The following is a 23,001-nucleotide window of genomic DNA, read 5'->3' on the forward strand; positions in this document are numbered from 1 at the left end:
TATTTAATCTCTGATAAACAGCTATCTTACATTTTCATTAAAGAATCAAAAGCACCATACTAACTTGTTTGTTGTTAAAGCTAGGGTAGGAAACAGACAACTACCAGTAGACAGCTAGATTGTGAAAGTATCCAACTGGTCGCTACTCACCCAAAACACATTTTCATGTGCAGTGAGTGCACCTTGGTAGACCGGCAGGTAGGTCAGCCAAGCATTCTGAGAGAATTAATGAATTATTACAATCCTAAGACAGCCACAGATACCGAATGTTTTTTTCATTTTTGATGTATTGATTGGTGTCAGGATGTAAAGAGAATTTCAACACATATACCAAAAAATGCTTCTGAAATGAATTGCCTATCCCAACTTTAAGTTCATGTTAAGCGCACTGGGAAGTCAGTCAAATTGCTCTGCTGTGGCTCAGCAGGTACAGCAGGTCGTCCGCTAATCGTAGGGGTTGGTTCAATCCTTATTTTTTCTTGACCACATGTTGAAGTGTCCTTGAGCTCTAAATGTTTCGGGTTTGCGCCACCATGGGCACATGAGTGGGGGCTTAAATGTTTGGATGAGAGTTAAATGTGCTCTGCAGTCCCTACTCAAGCAGGAAAATACTGCATGTTTATTAGAAGACTGGTGTGCAACTAAAATAGTTCATAAATCATGAATAGTTTTGCCTGTCATAAATTGATTAATGGCACCACAAACAATACTGCCTGCATTTAAATTTTACAATAGCAGCTTTAGTGATGCGAAACCTAGAATACAAAGAAATCTAATTCTCAGTCAGTGAGGTTGTTCCTGCCCCTCCAATAAGTCAAGCAGAGTTTTAGTTCAACAAACTTTTAATTACAGTCATTTAAAAAACACTACTGCCCACCTTTCTATTTTATGCTCCTCCCTTTCCTTCCATATCAATCTCATGCTTTTGTTTCCTTCCTGTAGGGCTTCCTCTCTCTTCTTCACTCAGTCTTCACCTTCAACCAGTCTTCACTGACATTTGTTACAGGGGGGCCCTCTTTCACTGATTCAATTTCATCAATTTCTCTTTTGTATTTATACTGTGAGATATTGATTTGCTCATCCAATAGACAAATATAGCAAATGAGCATAACCTCTATCCTCACTGTACTCCATTTAGCATGTTGTCGTTCGGGAGCTACCATATCCTGTCTGGCTATTGTCTTACCCTTTGGCTATGAAGAGAAGTTGTCTGGGGCTATAGGCACACCCACATAAACATTCACAATAATCCTAAAACACAAAAACATATAGCAGATCTGTCTTTTACAAATGCAATTCTAAATGGACACATTTGCAAAAACCTTTCTTTGTCTCTCTCCATGCAACCATAGTGAGTGTGTTTTTTTTTTTATTTTAAAATTCTAATGAAATGCTGATATTCTGAGCTGAAAATGTTTTGGCTTTACTGTGGCAGTTCAACAATGTTTGAATACATTTAAGTCTCCCTGTCTGATGCTGTCTGTTCAGTGTCCTCATTTCAACAACAGCAGTCTGCGTGTGCCAGCAGCAGACACACATGCAGTACTGCAACACTTTTGCATTCACCAGAGCAGGCACACACATGCAGTTGCATACATTGACTTGAGCACATTCCTGCAGAAATACAACCCACTCAATTTGTCATTTATACTAGGGTGAATGTGAGTAATGTATTTAGGAGAGTTTTTTATGTGTATATATTATTTATTTATTTTTAATTATTTCACTGAGACCTGTGTATGTCATCCAAATGACATTGACTTTTGATCATTCCTTTCATCCCTCAAAGTGAGCTTGCCTCAGCAGACACGCCTTTGTCTTCATTTAATACACTGTATTAAATCCATTGTACTGATAATGCCCTTTTCTGTAGTAATTTGATTAATGCAGCTTGAAGAAAATCAATTTTCTACCATCTTTCTGCCCTGTTTCATCACCATCCCATCATCCTTTCCCTATCAGTCTATCTGTGAGGTTGTCATGGTAGTGGCTCTGATATCACGATTTCAGCCTGGTTTAAGGGTGCGCTGCATGCAACGATGGCATGGATTACCACTATGTACTGGCCTCACTGCTATGAAAACTTGATTTTCCTGGTGAGTGACAACCAAGACTTCAGCATCTTTGGTGTCCACAGATACCACTACAGTAAATGTTTCTGTACTGGTGCTCTTTTCTGGTGTAGATTCATTATTTAAAAACGGCACCAAACCCATTTGTAACAATTTAGCATGACTTACGTGATTCTCTACTGCTACTTTACTATCTTTGTTAGTTGTGCCAAAAGGGGCACAAACATCGGATGACGTACTACATTGTTTATGCATGTAACAGGCGTTGAGGCAACAGATGTTCCAGAACAGCTGCATTTGGTAAATTTTTGCATACACAAAAATATATTTTTCTGGATGTACAATTATGTATGTTCATTCTGATTCTCTGATATAGATTGCTGCCAAACAGGTTATACCATCAGGCTCTGGGAAAGCACTGAGATTGATGAGAGCATCTGCTAATCTCTCCTTGGGGAGTGATAGGTGGCATCCTTTTATCAACTGGATGTTTTGACTGCAATACAACATTATTCTCCAGGCTACCATAGGCAGGTAGCACATTGTTTGCTCAAGCAATTCTGTTTTTCTTTTAATATATATTAGTCCGCATTGCAGTAACAGAAAATAAGGCTTAAAAAAACCCTTAAAATCTGACTTAAACTGCCAAGATACATTGAACTCCTTGCTCCCTGAGGCGTGAAAGACATTTGGATTATGCCCTGGGTCAGTGAGTGGTGTAGGCAGGCCAGCTGGTCCATATTACCTTTGGGTTTAACCCCTTTCCAATGCATCATTAAGACTGACTGTGTGTCCTGGCCTCTAAATTGAGGTTATTGGTCTTAATCCAGTGCGCCGATAAACTCCTAATAGCCTACACTATGTGGAAATGCAGTATGTCTTGCCCTATGCCTCAAAAGACCTCATTTATATTTATGACAACCTCAACTCTCCATTCCTGATTAATCCACTTAATATTGTGACGGAGATCCGTAAATCTCCTTCTGCCTCTGTGGAGAGCAGTAAGAGAGCCAGGGATGTGAAAAGAATGTCAACTGAGTGTTGCAAAAAAACCCAAAAAGAACATACCCAAACACCCCTGCTGCTGCAGTCCCAAATCTTTACACTTGTCCCAGAACCAAAAAAAACTCGGTGGTGCAGCAGATGGCTGGCAGACACCAACAGTTGAACATTCTCATACCCATACAGCACGTCCTAAGAAGATTGGTTTAAGTCATAAGCAAGCTATTGAAGTGCTGACGATTACGATCCTCTCTTTCACTGGGGAGGACACAGAAAGAGAGCCTGAGAGACAGACACATACTGAGTCACAGATTAGCTAGTCAGCAGAGAGAATATGTGCCGCTTAATTCCCTCTGAGGAGTTCAAAGGTTTCCTCATCTGTGTTGAGAGCTGCACTGCACACACTGAGGAGCAGATGATGTTTTCATAGGAGGGGAAGCATCAACGCTTTAACCTGTCAGTGACAGCTTGGTTACAAGAGTCAGGGAAACAGAGCTCTGATTTGTTTAATGTTTAAGTCTTTTCATTTGTTTTTGACTAACCCTCTGATAGGCAGCCAAAAACTTTCACAACCTCCTATCAACATGTTGATGTATCTCTGATTATGTAACTGCCTGCTTCTTTCTGGAAGTGTCTGATAGGATGCATCCTCACTTCCTCTGTCTTTTTACCCTACTCAAATCTCTTAGTGATGACAAGCAAGACCATGTCCTTGAATACCCCCGAGAGTCCTTCTTTCCACCTTCACTCATCCCTCTCTCCCCTCATCTCTACTTAAGCAGATGGCCACAGATGGGAAAACAGAGCCCCGTGAACCTGGTGGCATCTGTTTCAGGCCACGCTCTCTATAACGCTCCCACGTGCATACCTACAGTATGTACACCAAACACACACACACACAGAGCGCTTCCTTCTTTTGGCCTGGTCACTATGACAAAGCAGACTGTTAGCCACTTCTGCTATGACATCATGCCCTGCATAGAGTATGAAAGGTCTGTCTTGATACACATGTAGTACTTCATGCAGTTGGCTATATGGGAGTAAAGTAACCATTACATACACATGAATCATAAGTGATGAAGTTGAGTGCAAGTCATCCGCTATGCTTTAAATTTACATAAATAAAGCCACAATGTTCTCAGACTGATTCTTTTAAGAGAGTTCAGCATTCTTCACATTTAGGCTTCACCTAATAGATTTACCCAATAAATACCAGTATTTAGTAACAATTTAATTTAGTTACCGGTTTGAGTGTGTAAGTAGTCTCAAGAAGTTAAAGTTTTTTTGTATTTTTTATTACAAAAACAGTTTAAACAAAATATTGTTCTGCTCAAGAGTATGAAAACTGACAAAATTTAAAAGCATCAAGATAAAAGCATGAAACATCTGAAATGTATGGGTGCATCAAAAAACAATAAAGCAGCAATTAAGGTGTGATCATGGGAAACCTTTTTTATAACTTTTTATGATAAGGCGATCCGTGTTGATTCGCTGACTTATCTGCTAGATTTTTAATTTAAAAACACTACGAAGGTTTGAAATATTTTGTTCAATGTCTGTATGAAGCTTTATCAAATCCCTTGAAAACAGAAATAGTAAATTATAACTTAATCAGATTTATGCAACAATTTTACATCTGACTAACTGCTGGGATTGTGAGATTATCTGGGCCACAGGCCAAAAAAGGGGGATTGAAACCCCTGATATAGCCCTTTATGCTGATTGTATTGCTTACTGCTACGATAACAAATGCAGTTACTTATTTACCTAGAATGCTGAGGATTCAACAACCTGTCAACCTTCTCTGCTCATCTGAATGCTCATGTGTGATGACCAGGTGAAATGAGGAGTAGTGGCCCTGGCCAGGACAGCTCCTGTGCACCGCACAGCGAGGGCCATCCATTTCCAAGCGACAGATCATAACAGCTCTGATGGTCGACAGATGGTGATGAATTGGTGCTCATACCTGTGCTGGACAATGTTGGAGGGAGTCAGTTGCACAAACTGCTATATCACTTTTTCTTGATGATGTAGCCATCCAGTGACTGCCAAATCCAGACAGAAGCTCCACCTACCTTCTCCATTCCCCCATTTCACCAGAGATGGGTAATACCACAGGGATGATTCTTGGGCTTGTTGCTTCTTGCACAAACAGATGTTTGTTCTTAGAGAAACAAACACAACTCTATTAAGACATTGACTATACAGCATATGGCGGCCTAAGTCTAACAAACTGCATGGTACAATTATACCCAACAAGACAAGACCTTTTGAGTGTCCCATCGAGCAATACAAAAAACAAGAAGCTCCAGGGATATTATACTTTTTTTTTTTGGCATGAATGTTACTAGAACAGTATTGCCAAAGCTTTAGGGAAAATACAAAGGAACAATTCATACAGTTAAATAAATAAAATAAAATAAATAAAACAGGAAACACGTGTGTGTGTGTGTGTGTGTGTGTGTGTGTGTGTGTGTGTGTGTGTGTGTGTGTGTGTGTGTGTGTGTGTGTGTTTAAGTAAAAATAATAATAAAAAAACAAAACAAAAAAACAGTGAGTGTGGGTGTGTGTGTCTAATGAACTGTATGGATTCATTTCATACAGCCCATCAAGTAAACAAAATAAATCAGCAAAAGTGTGTGTACAAAAAATCAACTAATAAAAACAAGAGAGACAGTGTAGAAGGCATTCATTTGTGCTTTAACCGATGCTGCCATCTAGTGGTCTAAATGTGTGAATGCTCTAATGTAATTTCACTGCTCCGTGTAAAAGGAAAATGCAGGGGATGCTTCTGTCCCTACCATTTTTGCATCTGATTTAGGCTCTCACTGCCTCCTTCACATGTATATATAGGGTACATATGTTTTTTACTCCTGTAGAAAGTAACAAATGTTATTGAGGACATAACAAATCTTAGAGAAAAAAAAAGATGAAACTGATATATTTCAGCAGTTAATTGCTGTGTTGCAGAGTGACCTATAAGACCACACTGTACTTACACTGTATTCACTCTGTAATCTTAGGCTTACACATAGCTCATCCAGCATCTCAACCAATAATTTGCACCTTTATCATCCACCTCAACACCAGAAGATAATTAGATTACTGAGCCACCTGGCTTGAAACATCTCACAGATTTCATTTTTCTTTTGTGCCAGTCACACTAATTGGACAGCTGACCTTTCTCTGGGTTGAAATAGCCCACTCAGCAGTTTGAAAGCCACATTGTTGCAACACTCAGGCTAAAAGGATGGCTGAACCCTGCTGACTTGGATATACAAAGGAAAGCACCCATATTGTAACATTCAAGACACCTGTTACATCACAAAATGTGGCAGTTGCCAGGTTGATGAAGAAGTGAACTGGTACTGAAAATAATGGAAATGTTTATTATGTTGATGACAAAAGGATTTACTTTTGGGGACATCTGTGTCACACAGTTGATCATCATTAGCTGACATCTCACTAATATTTGATCATTTATCATATAAAAAACAGTTTCCCTTTCTCCTATGTTCTTTATTTCCTCTAAAGTAAGTGACAACCTGACAAACGTGTACTGTAGGTGGGTACTGGTGGTTTTAGGAAGAACATCCTGTAAGCAATAATAAATTGTACTTTAAAGGTTCAGTGTGTAAGATTTCATGGCATCTAGCGGTAAGGATTGTGAACACAGCACAAAAGGTGTGTCTTCTGAGACAGCAGAGAGTAGCCAGTCAAGAAATTAGGTTTCTTAAGGTATATTTATTAAGAAATTATATTTACTTTAGGGCTGCACAATTTGGAGAAAAAGTCATATTGCGATTATTGTGGACAATATTGCAATTGCGATTCTATTATAATGGAACAAATGGTACTATGAGTCTACTTGCTTGATTATCAAGGAATGCGCGAAATACTGACATTTTGAAATGTGTATTTCTCTCCTTGAACAAAGTTAAACAATATTTATAACAATAACAAATAAAACAGATGTAAAACAGAACAAGGGGAGCGTTTTGCTCTACGGAGGAGGAATTATTGGCAGACTGGCACCAGGTCAGTGTTCATCTATCTAAAGCAGACTCTCTATCCACAACCTGGAGGAGGAACGGTACATGAGTGTATTATATAGAGAGTATAATGTTAAGTTAATAGTTTAGTTAGTATAACAATAAATATTACATACTACATTCATTAGGATTTCAAATTATAGTATACTTTTTTACCACTTGTTGAGTATTAAAACCAGTTATAGCGGTTTAATTTTTGTGGGTTGTTTTTTAAAATTTAATCCTTGTATCCTTGCAAGCAAAAGGCTCTATATTGGTCTCTAATTTGTTAATGCTAAGTACTAACTTGTCAATAATCATATTGTTCACCATTTAATGATTTGCTGTAGCACATCAACCCATCCAGGCTGTGATTGGTCAGTTGACAAAAAGTGACTGACAAGCATGTCGACTCTGTGAAAAGTAACATGTTGAACAACAAAAGGCACCGATACAGCAAACATTGGCCAGCGAGCCAAACCCAAACCTTCTGTATCTTCTCCCTGTTTTCTTCTGTCTTACTACTTTAGCTGAGGGCGATCTCAGCTGGGTGCAATTAGTCTTAATGCACAACACCTGTATGCAATTAGACTCATATTATTTCAGTGTAACCTACCACTGAAGCATCTGCTCTTTGTGTGAAGACCAACTTGAGTAAAGACCAGCGAGTCTACTGAGCACCTACAAGAGTAGCTTTTACTTTCCTAAGCACACCTGCATCACTGCTGGCTGTAACTACAGTCAGGACATGTGCTTCCATACTATTCCTGTTGTCTGCGGTGCAAGCAGGAGGTATCATGCCATTAGGCACAGAAATAAGGCACTCCTCTAGCCTTTAAAACAGACACCACCCTCTACTTCTCTGTTGGGTCATGGAACTGCCAGTCGTCTGCAGTCAACAAAGCTGACTTTATCACTGCTTATGCCAACACATTATCTCTTGGGCTACTGGCACTCACTGAGACCTGGATCAAATCAGAAAACACTGCTAACCCCGCTGCGTTGTCCACACTCCCCAACCATCTGGGAGGGGAGGTGGGACTGGGCTTTTAATTTCCAACAAATTGAAATTCACACAGCTGCGACCCCCGAACCAATATGCCTCCTTCGAATATCATGCTGTCTTGGTGTCCGCTCCGGTAAAGGTCTATGTGGTGATTGTCATATACCGTCCACCAGGACAAGTGGGTAACTTTGTGGACGAGCTAGACACACTGCTTTCTTCAATCCCAGAGCATGACTGTCTCTTACTTGTCCTCTGTGACATGAACATTGACTTAGACAAATCAAACTCAGCAGACTTCCTGTCTCTGATTCAGTCCTTTGATCTAACACGGGTTCTCAGCACCCCGACACACAAAGCTGCCATGGTGCTTGACCTCGTTCTTGTCCAAAACTGTGCCACGAGTGCCTAACAGTCACACCGCTATATATGTCGGACCACTATTTCATTCAGTTCATGGTATGCCTACAGGAACAGCCCATTGTTCTAGCACCGTTTGTTTCACACTGCCATAACCTCCGCAACCTGTCTCCCACTCACTTTGTCTCAGTGGTAGCTTCCGCTCCACCTCCCCTCATCACATTTTCCTCACTCGAGGTCAATGATGCCGCACAGTCTCTGTGCTCTACACTAAGCTTCTGCCTGGATAGCCTGTTTCCTCTATCCATCAAGCTTTCTCGCCCGAAACCAGTCCCACCCATGGCTAACTGATACCATCCGTGGGCTCCGTACTGATCTCAGAGCCACTTCAAGAAGCTCTTGAAAACTCATCTCTTCCGAGAACACTTCCTCTTATAACACCTCTAACTCCTAACCTCTAACATGCACTTCCTGTGCTCTTCTTTTTCTATCCCCTTACAATTATCTTGTATTGATAGCACATTTTTCGTTAACTCTAACTTCTTTCCCTAGGTATTTACGCCATTGATGCGATATGTGCTATTAGCTCTTACTAGTATTTATTGCTGCTCTTACTAGTATGTATTGTCAGTTGTAGATCTCAAGCTATATTTGATGCTTTGTTGATGCTTGTATGTTGTTTCATCTCAGATGTAAGTCGCTTTGGATAAAAGCGTCTGCCAAATGAGTAAATGTAAATGCTCCGATGACGAGACCAACTATGTTTTGAACGATTGGTGGCGGGGGTTACGTAGGTCGTTGTCTTAAAAGTTACTAGCACACTGCTCATAAAACATTTTGCTCATTGCACGTTGGCTTATCTGTTGTTAGGGGCACATGCGAGAGCTCAGTGTGGGCAGAGCAAATGAGCAGACTGCAGTGCACACACAGAAGAGTGTCTCACACACCTTTTCTGTTTTATTAAATTGCACACTTTTTGCGGTTATGTAATCGCACATGATGACATCGCAATTGGGATTAATTGTGCATCCCTAATTTACTTAATTATTCAGTAAAACCATATGTTAATGCAACTTGCCCACTGACAGATAACATGGAAAATGTACACCAAGAGTGTGTAACATTGTCATTATAAACCACACATTAGATAAACTTTAGACAAACATTTACAAGGGAAACACATTAACTCTATCTGTGATTATGGATCATCGCCAAAACTGCCCGCCAGCAATAATATCTGGCCCGTGGCCAGATTTTGGTGCTTTGATAGCATCAAAAATGTAAATTAATACTTTGATTGTGGTGCTGAAATAGATCTTTCATGGCAGCAATAGTTACTAACATAATCACCTCCTCTTTAGTGGTTTTGCCTAAAAATAAAAGCATGAGAAGCATGTTTACTGTAATGCAGTATTTGGAGCTGAACTGAGCTCTTACTTTGAAAAATTCTGAACGACATTAAAAGAGTCTGTAGCTTGCTTGACATACCTGTGTTTTACCAACTGAGCTAACTGAACAACATGTCAATGCAGGTAAATATTATCTCTTATATTCTCATCTACCATCTAATGGTTGAAAATATTGCTCCGATGCAAAACTTATTTGCCTACCCCTACTGTACATCATTACTACTACTTCTTCTTTGAACATACGTATTCAGCGTACTGATGAGTGTCTGCACTACCTGAATTCTACCAGAAGTAGAACAAGAAGAACGTAGTGACGAAACGTGCTCTGTAGCGCTGTTTGTCCTTTTTCAGCTAGTGTAGAAACATGACGATGCAACGTGGCGACGTCCATGGAAGAGGGGACCCGCGGTTATGTAGATATTTAAATGGCTCATTCTAAGGTAATAAAAACATAATGGTTTATTATGTAAGGTCTTTACACACCACTGAAAACATAGCAATGGATCTTATATTGCATTTCTGTCTATAGATCCTCTGAAATATTACACACTGGACCTTTACAAAGTTATTTTTCTTGAATTGTCATGAGACAATAGTGCTGAATATTTCAGGAAACTGAGTCACTAGCCTCCTTCCCTCAGTTTACACACTGCTGTTTCTGAAAGCCAAATGTTTCTCCCGCTGGACAGTGTTTTAGTCCAGTGAAGCTTAAGTGATTGGTTTCTAAACTAAAGTTATCAGTATTTCGCAAAGCAACTCAATAAGGCGTGGGCAGAAAAATATTGCCTATCCTTTAAGCACCTCAGCAAGAGGGATTAATGTTGTTTGTTATATGATATGGTTCTTTAAGATTTGGTGTGATTTGACACCCTTATCGTTTCAGAGTATAATTCTCTGCTGTAATAAATAAGGACAGCTATACACTTGCATTTGTTTTGATTATATTACTTATCATCAAAAACTAACAAGTCAAATACTTTGCTAACACAGCCAAACATCAAGCAACAATACAAGACAGCAATATTACTTAATAATCCATATGTGTACACAAAGAACGCCAGCACCAATCTTGCAGCCTTTCATTTCAAAAAGCTCTCGCCAATGTCTGGCAACCTCTTGCTTGGTCACTATCTTTTTCTCTTCTTAACTTCCCTCATCAATGTCCTCTTTGGTCTTTTCACCTCTGCCATTAGCTAACAGTTATTTCCGTAGAGACTGCTGAGCACGGTAAGGTGGCCCACTTTCCTGGCCCCAGCATGACACCAGTGCCGCTCCCCACCACCTGGGTGGCGAGCTAGCCAACAAAGCTCAATCTGAAACATCTGGCTGATTTTGCTCGAGGCGACAACTATGCTAACACAGACAAACAAGCTAGCACCACAATGCAAGACGTAGCAAACCAGCTAATAGGTTAGCCTATTACTTACTACAGCAAGAATGCCAGCTCAGCATCTGTCCTGCATCCTTTCTGCTTTAGCTCATGCCAAGGAGAAAAAGCCAGTACAATTTTTACTCTTTTCTGTCACCCTCTCCTATTTTCTTCCTATATTCTTCGGTCACTTCGCAGACTCTGACATTCCTAGCCTACTGAGAATTCTGAGCTAGCTTCATCCAAAGAACGCTTGGTGAAAGTTGTGTTGGTGTGTGACATAGTGTTGTAAAGCATTGCACCGTTGTTGTGATAGACTTCCTGCCCGGGATTCCAATGTTACATAGTGCAATAAAGTTTTTCTGATACCAGTCGCCCGTAGGGCCAATGACCGGGACACCATTCTCCCTATTACAAGTCAAAATTATTTTAAAGCTTTTATTTTAAGATACAAATACTGGATAATAATTATATTAACACTGATTAAAGAAGAGTACCCACCCCAGCCACAGCCTGTTCACTCCTGCTGCATTCTGGGAAGAGAGGTTTCTGCTGCTGCATCACTAGACTGCAGAGCAGCTTTCCCCCCAAGCTATCAGACTTTTAAACTCAAATTCATCCTCAGCACTGCTCCACTGAATATAGTTTATTTCTGTCCACCATTTTATGATTGCTATTGTATTACTGTATATTGTCTGCTATGTAGATGGGAGTTACAAACTCAATTTCACTTTACAACCTGTTGTAATGTGACAAATAAATCTCCCTTGTACTTTTAATTTTCTGACATAACCTAAGGATTATAATAATGTAATTTAAGAGTTAAACATGTGGATAAGCCACTGATAGAATTTATCAGGCAAACATGTTTTCAAAGTCTCACAAATGCTACTTATGGGAAGTTAAGGAGTATGCTAACAACATTGTAGCCTAATAGGCCTACGTAATGTTAGGTTATAAAGTACTTGGCTAAACGTACAAACGCTAGCAAAAGCAACGGTAAAAAACAAATGTCCGTTAGTTCAACTGAAGTCTTTGAGTCACAGTGGGCTAACTACAAATCCCATGATCCCCAGTTCCGGACGCCCACCCAGCCTCGTTGACGTTGTCAGTTTCTGTCCAATCGTTGTTTAGGTAGTTATGATTGACGTACTAGCCGAGAACTATCATTGGTTTCTAGGCGGTTTCCAGGAAGTGAACGCCACAATTCTAACCACCTCCTACATGTGAGCCCCATCGATAGCACCACGCGCGGCGTGTGGAGGAGAGAGAAACCGGTCGGGAAGGCAACGTCACTCCTCCGACCACCGACTCGACGTAGCGCAGCGGACAGATAGCGGAGCGGAGCGGCGTTGTCCGAGGCAGGTACCGTACCGTTTCCATTTATACCAGTGTATATTAAACGACTGAAAAGCTGACCGTTGATCGCTAGAAAAGCGGGGAAAGTAGGTCGTATTAGATAAGAACAGGGTGGACGCTAGGGCCTGGCAGATTGTAGGCCTGTTATTCTCCGCGCGCTGTACTGACAGAGACATCCCGGGAAGGGTCTTTCCCCCACGGTTAGTCCACCTGCCAGTACTGGTCAGGTCCCTTACGGACACCGCGCCACTAGTTTGGAGAGGTACCTACTCCAGCTAGTTAGACCGAGTATTTTGTCAGACAAATAAGACGGTGTATATCTGCCAAGCTGGTTACTAGCTGGTTCACCGCATATGTTTTTCTTCTTCCCTTTTCACGTCTTTTCAGGTGCTGAAGCGATTACAGCAGAAAGATGGCGGACGACCCCAGCGCGGCGGACAGGAACGTGGAGATATGGAAAATCAAGAAGCTGATCAAAAGTTTGGAAGCTGCCCGTGGGTGAGTGATCGATTTGAGATGTGTGTCGATACAGTGGCCGGGCCAGCTGTACTAAAGTGTATGGCTTCGGATGATGGTGTGAATGTTGACCGCCGCAACAGCTGGAGATCGGATAATTGGGGCCGAATTTGGGAGTGGTTAGCTTAGCATAGCTAACTTAGCTTACCATAGCTTTGCTGCTAGCTTGCTATTTGCTAAGCGCCAACTGCTGTCGCATTCAGTCTGTCTCTAGGTTGGAAACATTTTGTTAATTTAGAGTGATGTGTGTTTTGGTTTGTCTGCGTATATGTGTTATGTGTGACATTGAAAAGAATGACTCCCCAAGTCCCACAAACGGTATAAAGCTAGTAACAGTAATGTTAGCTGTGTTGCTAATGAGACCCGCTAATAGACGTCATCTCAGGAAAGAGGCCGCTGTGTGTCTTTAACTAGAAAGCACGTTGATGAGAAATGAAGGCCGGCTAGCTTACAGTTGGACTTCCACATGCTTCGTTAGACTCATCAACAACTTAAAACGACGTATCTCTGGCCTTTTTTTTACATGGAGATTATATGACAGGGCTTCTTTATTCCCCAAAGAGTTCACTAAGTCAGATAATTACCTCATGACAGTCGAGCTGCTCAGCGTTACATGAAGGCTTTGCCTGCTATAAAATGGTCAGTTGAAAAGAAATCAGTTGCATGCCGGTACGGACACTGTGGCCTTCATGAATTATCAAACACGACGTGTGAAATGTGGGTGTTGCTACACTGGCTTGTAGCTTGTTCTGCGACAGCCTGCTGTCTAGTGCTGCGCAGAATTTGCTGTCCTGTGCTCTACCGCCTGCCATGTTACACACAGTTGACCATTTGCCCTATATTCATCCAGCTACAGCTACCTACCTGCCTGTGTGTGTGGCTGTGCAGTGTCAGCCTGTGCTGGTATGCTTTGTCTCTTGATAGTTAGTGAATGGAGAGAGAGAGTGGAGCAGTGGAAGTGAAACTCAGTCCTCTGCTTCAAGGGCAGAGATTGTATGCTGTGTAACTGTAAACCCACCCCATCTGTCCCTCAACCATTCAGACTTTGTCAAGGTGATATTTTGCAAGGGAGTGTTGTGTGTTTACAAATTAGCATGAGGGTAACAGGTGGAGTTCTCTTGAAGGTAATAAAATGAAAAGGGGAAGTTGCTGTCTGAAATAACCAAAGTTGTGTTAACGTGGAGAACTCCTATCATGTCATTGTCATTTTGAAATAGATAAGAATTTAGTTGTTGTGGTGTCTAGCCTGTCATACTCTAGTAGTAGTAGTAGTAGTAGTAGTAGTAAAGGTCTCATGTTTTTAGTGTGTAGTTAATCACTGCATCCCATAGCATCAAGTGTGTACGTATGCATTTATGTAAGTACTTACGTTAAATCCTCTCTCTATCTATAGTAATGGCACCAGTATGATCTCATTGATCATCCCCCCCAAGGACCAGATATCCAGAGTGGCCAAAATGTTGGCCGATGAGTTTGGCACTGCTTCCAACATCAAGAGCCGAGTCAACAGGCTCTCTGTACTCGGGGCCATCACTTCTGTACAGCAAAGACTAAAACTCTACAACAAGGGTATGTGCTACAATAAAAGTCCAAATAAAACCTTGCTGACTTTCATGTGGGATTTTGTTTTTCGGGGGCAGTTGGAGAGAAATCATTTATATCTGTATAACTCTTGCTCAAAAATTACCCTCATGTTCCCATAAAGGCCAGATAGATGGTCAGATCTTAGTGTTGAATTGACATTTAGTCAGATGCTGCTGATGCAAAGATATAATTTAAGTGGTGGTGACAGAAGCTGTTAAATAATCATCTGTAATAGAAGGTTGCATCTGGACAGTTAAGCTTGTGGACAGTTAAGTCTACATTTATAAACATAAACAGGTTTTCAGTTACATTAGGTCTAGGTTGAACAGGAAATTATATACATGTAATTGTTCAACATCTTTCTCAGCATGTTAGTTTTATACATTTTAAAATGTGTATGTTTGGTCTATTATGCACCTCTTTGCAGCTTGTGAACAGCAAGTAATATTATTTTTTCTGATTATTTAATATTTAACTTGCAGAGGATAGGGTGGTTATAGCATTCAATTGCGAAGTAGGTAGCTCATAAGCATGGGAGAAGGGTGTGTATTACCCAATGGTACTGTGTCAGTGCACAGGTCATCGTAATCATTTTAGATTATAATAGAAAAACAATCCAGGAGAAACACATTGGACATTTTAACACAGAATATCACGGCCTTTCAGCTACATGTACAGTGGTATATTTTGAGAAAGCTTGATGGTGATCACTTCTGTTCAAGAAACTGTATGTTGTTCATCCATCTGAACAAAAACCTAATATAGGTAATTCAGTATATAAGTCTAATCTTCTGTCCGCTGACCTTTCTCTCTTTCCAGTGCCACCCAATGGTTTGGTCGTGTATTGTGGCACCATTGTGACAGAGGAAGGCAAGGAGAAGAAAGTCAACATCGACTTTGAGCCTTTTAAGCCAATCAACACCTCCCTGTACCTCTGCGACAACAAGTTCCACACCGAGGTGAGAGCCTTTGCTGGCTTTCTGTGTCAGCATTTGACTTTTTTTTTTGTAAAGAAACTTTTCTTATCTGTATTATACTTGCTTTCTGTCACTTTCTTATCATCCATTCTTCACCCGCCCCCAACCACAGGCATTGACAGCCCTGCTCTCTGATGACAGTAAGTTTGGCTTTATTGTGATCGACGGTAGTGGGGCACTGTTTGGCACACTGCAGGGCAACACCAGAGAGGTGCTACACAAGTTCACTGTGGACCTACCCAAGAAGCACGGTACTGACCCACAAAGCTTGCTCAACACTGAACTTTTGAAATATTCAAATACAAAGCAGAGATCGTTAGAGAATGGATTAAAAATCACTCTTAGTTTGTGGACCTTAGCTTTTCCCATATAGAAACATTCTAAACATTGTGTCTCTTGTCGATCTTTGTTTCAGGCAGAGGTGGGCAGTCTGCTCTGCGTTTTGCTCGTCTGAGAATGGAGAAGAGACACAACTATGTGAGAAAAGTGGCTGAGACGGCCGTCCAGCTCTTTGTGTCCAACGACAAAGTTAATGTGGCTGGAATGGTATTAGCTGGCTCTGCCGACTTCAAGACTGAGCTCAGCCAGTCTGACATGTTCGACCCAGTAAGTCTTTGTGTGTTTTCTGATAAAGAGCAGTACCAATTCAGTATTTACTATGTAATGTGTGTATTTGTGTAATATATCAGTAATTGATTAATGTTAATGTCTTTACAAATCATACAGAAACTGGACTACTAAGCAATTTAGTAGAATCTCAGTTTAACTTCTTACACATACACAACACTCTGGTAACTGTGGGGAAGAGATACCCGAAAACGACATTGATTTGTTCCTCTCTTTTTTTTTTAAAGGCACAAATGCACATCATATACAAACAGATACAAAATTAAATGAACTAAGATGTTAGGTTAAGAAACTCAATTAACCGTATAACCGTAAAGCTAGTATAGGCAGCTTGGAGAGACAAGCAAGAGACAGCCAGACTTTGAAAGAACTGAAACAATTGACTGAAACTGAAAAAATCAGGCCTCCTTTCAAAGCAACTCCCCTAAAGTCTTGTTCACACTACACAGTTTTAATCCCGATTTGAGGGTCGGCAACCTCGGTGACCGTTGGGTCTGTGATTGGGGGAAAATCAGCGGTTGATCGGCGGTCGCCAGTCGTTATGTGTGAACTACACAACGACGCATCAAAACGTCTCCCCGACACATTTATGACACATCGTCTGCCAGATATTTAGCATGCCAAATGCCTGTCACCGATCAGTCACGTAGCGTGAACGCCACAACGACTTCAAGACTCGTGTCTCAAGATGGCAAGTTGTGCAGTGTGAACAGCACATCGATCTGCTGACGCAGAAAGTTGTGTAGTCTGCACAAGTCTTAATACACATTTTCGTGCGCAATGAATGCACGGGGCAGAGTGCGTGCAAGTCGGTAGGCCAGCCAACCATTTTATTCATACAGTCCTGTGACAGCCACCTTTTTTCTTTTTTTTGTGTGTGTGGGAGCATTTGATTTATTGATTCCTGTCGAGATGTAAAGAGGAATAAAACAAATATAACAAATGCTTCTGAAATACATTGCCTACCCTAGCTTTTAATATTGTGATTTAGAAAAATACTATATACTATTAATCTAGGTTAGTGTAAAGACTAGTATAGTTTCTGCATCCATTAGGTAAAGATCTGCCAAATTATCTTTGTATTGCTGGCAAACAAAAAGTGGTTAACTGGGTGTTTTTTGCACTTCTAGCGTTTTATTAGAAATTGTCTGTCTTTTAGACTCTTTATGTTCTGTATACAGCCATATCATAATGAAAAGTACCTCCCTCAACCCTCTTAAAACCCTCTTTACATTGCAAAATAATTAAGGCTGTGACATTTCATGCAATTTGCTCTTGTCTCGTTTAACTACTACTACCACAATACATCCCGACGCATTATAAGCAATACAAGACAAAATATAAAATATGTAGTATTAAATATTGGTTAATGGACAGAATACTTATGTGAGCAACAACAAAAACAACAAGCATGTTTCAAAATGATCTGCATTTACCAGACTGGGTCGGCAGTTCTTGGGGTGCACTAACCCTCGAGCAATAGCAATCTTAACACTGGTAGCTTTTAAGTGAGCTTTCCACAGATTGCACAGATGGCCTGCCATAGCTCTAGTAGGGAACAACCTGCAGCATAATGTGTCATTGTTGTCAGCATATTTCTGTTGATAGCCTTTACCATGATCTTGGGGACCTTATTGAAAATATTTGTATCTTAAGCTGCCAGTTTGGAGGAAAAAGTGAAATGACTTTTCATAATAGGTATGCTGCTAATTATGTCACTTGATGTCATCTGTGATCTCTATAGTGTAAAACGTGTGTGTTTGTCTGCTACAGAGGTTACAGGCCAAGGTTCTGAAGCTGGTGGACATCTCGTACGGAGGAGAGAATGGTTTCAACCAGGCTATTGAGCTCTCAGCAGAGGTTCTCTCTAATGTCAAGTTCATTCAGGAGAAGAAGCTCATAGGTGAGTCTTCTTATTGACAGTTGTTAGGTGTCACCAACAAAGGCTAAAGGAAGCAAAAGCTTTTGTTGAAGAGAATTTCCTAATGGTTGTCCTGGTTCTCTGTAGGGCGGTACTTTGATGAGATCAGTCAGGACACGGGGAAGTACTGTTTCGGAGTGGAAGACACACTCAAAGCCCTGGAGATGGGAGCAGTGGAGATCCTCATAGTGTACGAGAACTTAGACACCATGCGTTACATTCTACGTGTGCATGGGGCAGAGAGCAACGGAGCAGAGAACGGTACACAAATATCACATCTACCACTGCTGAGAAACAAAGCAATAAATATGCTATGATGCTATAATATTCCTGGCTCTCCTTCTGATATTTGTTTTTTTAGATGAGAAGACTTTGTACTTAACGCCAGAGCAGGAGAAAGACAAGTCTCATTTCACAGACAAGGAGGTGAGCACTGCAAAGAAAGGACAGATCCCTGGGATTTAAGTTAGACCTATTACCCATCATGCCATGTGTTCCTGACTCTGATTGTGTTTTCTAGACGGGGCAGGAACATGAGCTGATTGAGAGCATGCCACTCCTGGAATGGTTTGCCAACAACTACAAGAAATTTGGAGCCACGCTGGAGATAGTCACAGACAAGAGCCAGGAAGGGTCCCAGTTTGTCAAGGGCTTTGGAGGCATCGGGGGTGAGCACACTTGACAACACTGGAATGACACAGACACTGGAATTGTGTGTTTGTACAACATCAAGTTAGGAAGAATGGAGGATATGTATAGCTCTTTTGTTTAATGATTAGATGTACTGCTCCTCAACTAGAGGCAGATTCAAGTGTCCAAATATCCACAGTGCGGAAGTGTCAATAGTCAAAATATGGAGGGTACTTTAGAAAGGCTTTCCTTATTCCTTCTCTACCCCCTCTTTTCCTTTGCAACCTGGAATAGTGTAGGAAGCGAAATCAGCCTCTCCGTTATCGGACACACAACAGCTTAGTCACAATAAAAACAAGAGTGTCTTTTCAGGAAATTTGTTGTAAGCCACGCTGTAGACACCACATGCAAGATGCTATGCCTAATTAAATGTTATGCTAACATCAGCAATAACTAAGTTTAGAATTGATAGCCATGGTGATATGAAGCAAGAATATCACAGGTTAATAATAATCATTGGCTTATCTCCATGAACTGCAGGCTGTAAACTATACATAGTAGTTTATAGCTGTGAATAATTCGGCTTAAAAGATGCCATTTCAGACTGGGCTGGACAATAAAACAAAAACAGTAATTATCGCAATATAATTTTTTCCAATAACAATATAACAAATGTTCAAGAAACAATAAGTGTTTTTTATTCACTGGAATCATACACAAATTAGGACATTTTTTATTAAGATGTTTATTTTGTTGAAGGAAAAGGACTCAAAATAGCTTTTACTTAATTTTACTTGTGCATATTTGTTGACAAAGATTTTATCATAAATGTTTTGAATGTTCTACCTCAGATTTGTGATCCACTGTTTGGCCTCAAGTGTTGACCATAAAGAAAAGTTTAAACCACAATTAACCATCAGCCAATGTTCACTCAGGAGCAGAAATCAGCCTTTAAATTTGAAAGAGATAACGATCTGATACTTATTGTGATAAATATCGATAACGAAAGATATCAAACTTATACTTTATCGTGATAACATTTTTGGTTATATCGTCCAGCTCTACTTTTAGAAATAACCTGTTGTTGACACATAACCCTAAAGTAACCCTAGAGTAAAGTAATATACGCCTGCACTTTAACTAGATATATTACTTGTTATTGTGCCACTTGATATGGATTTTGATACAGTAGAGGGACAGACTGTTCCAGTTCTGTTCTTTGTTTCCTTGATTCTCTTACCTCCTGTCCTTTGGTCACCCTACTGAGTTTCTGAGACACGTGGTTGAATGGGAGGTAAAGAAATTAGGCATCGTGAAGGCAAATCAAAAGCACCCAGAATTCCCCAGGTTTCTGTGCTGTATTTGCACTGCATTGTCCTCCTTTTAAGGACAGGCAGACAATAGAAATCCCTTTGTGGTCAATGGAGATTCACATTATCCCTTCCAAGTGTTTGAACGCTTTGTGTGTGATTCATCTTGCCAATCGCTCTGTGTCATAACTTTGAACAATAGTGTCATGATCAATCAAAGTATTCAAGCATGCAAATCCTTTGTAATCTAAAATGTAGAGCTAGTGATGACAGGCCATACAGCTTTAGTAAAATGAACAAATATATATATTTTAGTTCCTGTACATTTCCTCCTCAACCTAAAAGTAAACGTCATGTCGTTGGTTTTAAAATTCAGTAAGTAGCACATGCAGCACGAGGATTTCAGGAATTCATGTTTTTTTTTTTTTTTTTAAAAATACAAATACTCCCACCCCCATAGCTAATGGGGATTATATCCTAATCCTTATCCTAATACAAATTCTTCCTTTAATGCTGCAACGATCTAACCAAACATGACATAAGCCGGCCAGCCATCACATTTCCCTTGTTAATCTATCATCTCTGTGTTCCTCAGGCATCTTGCGGTACAGGGTGGATTTCCAGGGCATGGAGTACCAAGGAGAGGACGATGAGTTCTTTGATTTGGATGACTACTAGGTAGTCGGGGACTGATATTGGGAGAAAAAAAGAAAAGCAAAGGAATGAATGAAGAAATAAGGAAAGAAAAATGCCACCTCTCTTGCAGCAAGTGAGAGGTGCAACCGTGTTGACCATATATATATGACAGACACACCTTCCAATTTACCTGTTGCATACACAAACTTGCACATACATTTCATCTGTACACATGACAAAGTACATCACACAAGCTGAAGAGGAGTGAGATTTTCTTTCATCCAGAGAGGGAGAAAGCCCTTCCTGAATAAATCCCTGCCTTAGAGTGCTGGTTCCTTCCCCTAGTTGGATTGGACTTGACTCATGTTTGTTCTTATTTTTTTTTTTTTTTTTTTCCCTCCCCTCCATTTTGAACGAACACAACAGCAAGTTCCCAGATTCCTCGCTGCCCCTAGCCCGGTCTGAAGATGAACTTTGGACTCGCTCCTCACATATAGAAAATATATTTTCCTTTCTTGCCTCATCATGTCATTACCCTCTCTCTCCTCCCTTCTATGCTTTCTCTCTCCTTTTTTTTTTTTTTTTTTTTGCATTTCATTTTTTTACTGGTAACTGCTGCTGTTGTATTTTATGAGAGTGGGGGATTTTTTTTACCTGGGTTTCTGTAGAGAAAGGGGGACAAAGTATTAAATTTGAACTGCTGAAAACCATTGCTACCTCCTCATCTGCTGTGGTCTCAATCCTGTGCTGTGCGTGTTCTGTTCCTGGAAAGGCTGACCGTTTCTCTGATTTCCTGACTTTAAATGAATATGTTGTGACAGTCCTGTGTGAGTGATAAGTATGCATGACTGCTTTGAGGGGATTCGGTGTCTAATTGGTTCATCAAGATCAAACTCTTCATGTTGAAATTTTAAAGGTATCAAATCTTTTTGATGTAGGTATACGTTAGTGTCCCCCTTGATATAAGATGTGTTCATTTAAAGAATCTGAATCCCAGTTACACTAATTCCACCTGTAACATTTGTAAATTAATCTGACAGCTTCATCTATTCAGAAATCCGTTTAAACTCTAAATTTGTCAGTGCAATCCTGCGGATGCAATTTTAAATGTGATGTGTTGGTCATTTAGAAATTTAAAAAAGCTTTTATTTTAGGGAAATAAGCTAAAAAAGAAGTATGTTTCCATTCATAATCCTTCATGGAGAAATGGTGGAAAACAACTACCACTGGAGCTGTTAAAGGTTGGCCTTTGTCTAAATACACCAAACACATCCATTCTTTCTTTTAAAAAATGATTTCTTTAGAAGGATTCACAGGAGCTTTTATGAAGAAAAACAACAAAAAGAAACAATACATCCTGCCAATTACAGCATTAAAACCTGTCCTGGGAAGATAATATTAAGTTCTGCGACTTGAGGATGTGAGTGATTCAAAAGTTTGCTGTCAACCTTATTAAGTGCCTTTGTGATTTGCAGGAAAGCATCAACAAAGGTGAACCAAGGTAAAGTATGACAGAAACAGAAGTTGTGCCCCGAGTGCCTTGTTTACCGAGTAATCTGTATTACTTTGCTGAATAAAGCCTGGAACAGGTCTTCTTACATCAGTCCACGATCATGCACTTCAGGCTTTACTGTGCAATGTTGTCCAGTAAACTCTGTGACCCTGCTTTTTGCAAGAGGCCCCTGGTATAACATGCCACATTACCCCTCTCCTTGCATTCATTTTAACCATGCAGCATCATCGTGTGTGTGTTTACAAAAATATGCAATAAGATGGAAATGTGCTGAAACAATGTAAGCCTGTTGTCACAAAGCTACAGTAACACAACCATATATCGTTTCGTCACAATTTGTTTCTATTTTATTGCGCTGGATTTAAAATACGATTGCCTTTAATCACACACGACATATTGAAATAGCCAACATCCTGCAGCATCTCATAGCAAAGCTATGCGGATGACTGATTTTGCCTTAGTGTATTCCTCTTTAGGATAGCAACAGCATCTTCATCCATTTGCCCTTTTGTTTGTGGGAGTCACCGGGGAAGCCTTGGTAGCACGGTTAGCCAATCAATAAAAGGCAAAACCGTAAAAACACTCCCCTTTTGACAAAATCCGTCCAATCCGCGCGTTTTTGTCTTTTGCATGGGCGTTCCCATCCCCCCACCCACCCTTTTGACACTGCCCTACCAAAGCT

The 23,001-nt window shown here is 40.4% G+C and overlaps 1 protein-coding gene and 1 long non-coding RNA gene across 4 annotated transcripts; one reads left to right on the forward strand and one right to left on the reverse strand.

The window, feature by feature from the left end:
- Positions 1-4,358: 4,358 nt before the first annotated feature.
- Positions 4,359-14,507, reverse strand: LOC119889153. The gene is made up of 3 exons (XR_005442016.1): positions 13,706-14,507; positions 5,150-5,238; positions 4,359-5,045 (listed from the first exon to the last, which is right to left on the reverse strand). It is a non-coding gene; the product is annotated as an uncharacterized LOC119889153 (long non-coding RNA).
- On the forward strand, positions 12,453-21,518 carry LOC119889151 (eukaryotic peptide chain release factor subunit 1). 3 transcript variants are annotated; one of them, XM_038700025.1, is made up of 11 exons: positions 12,453-12,611; positions 12,993-13,103; positions 14,515-14,690; positions 15,525-15,664; positions 15,795-15,933; positions 16,098-16,288; positions 18,083-18,212; positions 18,318-18,491; positions 18,592-18,656; positions 18,751-18,898; positions 20,766-21,518. In XM_038700025.1, the coding sequence occupies exons 2-11, from the start codon at positions 13,018-13,020 to the stop codon at positions 20,846-20,848; spliced, it is 1,332 nt and encodes a 443-aa protein (XP_038555953.1). In that variant the 5' UTR covers positions 12,453-12,611; positions 12,993-13,017; the 3' UTR covers positions 20,849-21,518. The 3 variants fall into 3 exon arrangements, with proteins under 3 accessions (XP_038555953.1, XP_038555955.1, XP_038555956.1); XM_038700027.1 differs by having other exon boundaries at positions 12,486-12,607; XM_038700028.1 differs by lacking the exon at positions 12,453-12,611 and adding an exon at positions 12,741-12,867.
- Positions 21,519-23,001: the final 1,483 nt, after the last annotated feature.

The sequence above is a fragment of the Micropterus salmoides genome, unplaced genomic scaffold (genome assembly GCF_014851395.1).
Source record: "Micropterus salmoides isolate LMB-PRFRI ecotype aquatic unplaced genomic scaffold, ASM1485139v1 Ms_hic_scaffold_5, whole genome shotgun sequence".
Classification (NCBI taxonomy): Eukaryota; Metazoa; Chordata; class Actinopteri; order Centrarchiformes; family Centrarchidae; genus Micropterus; species Micropterus salmoides.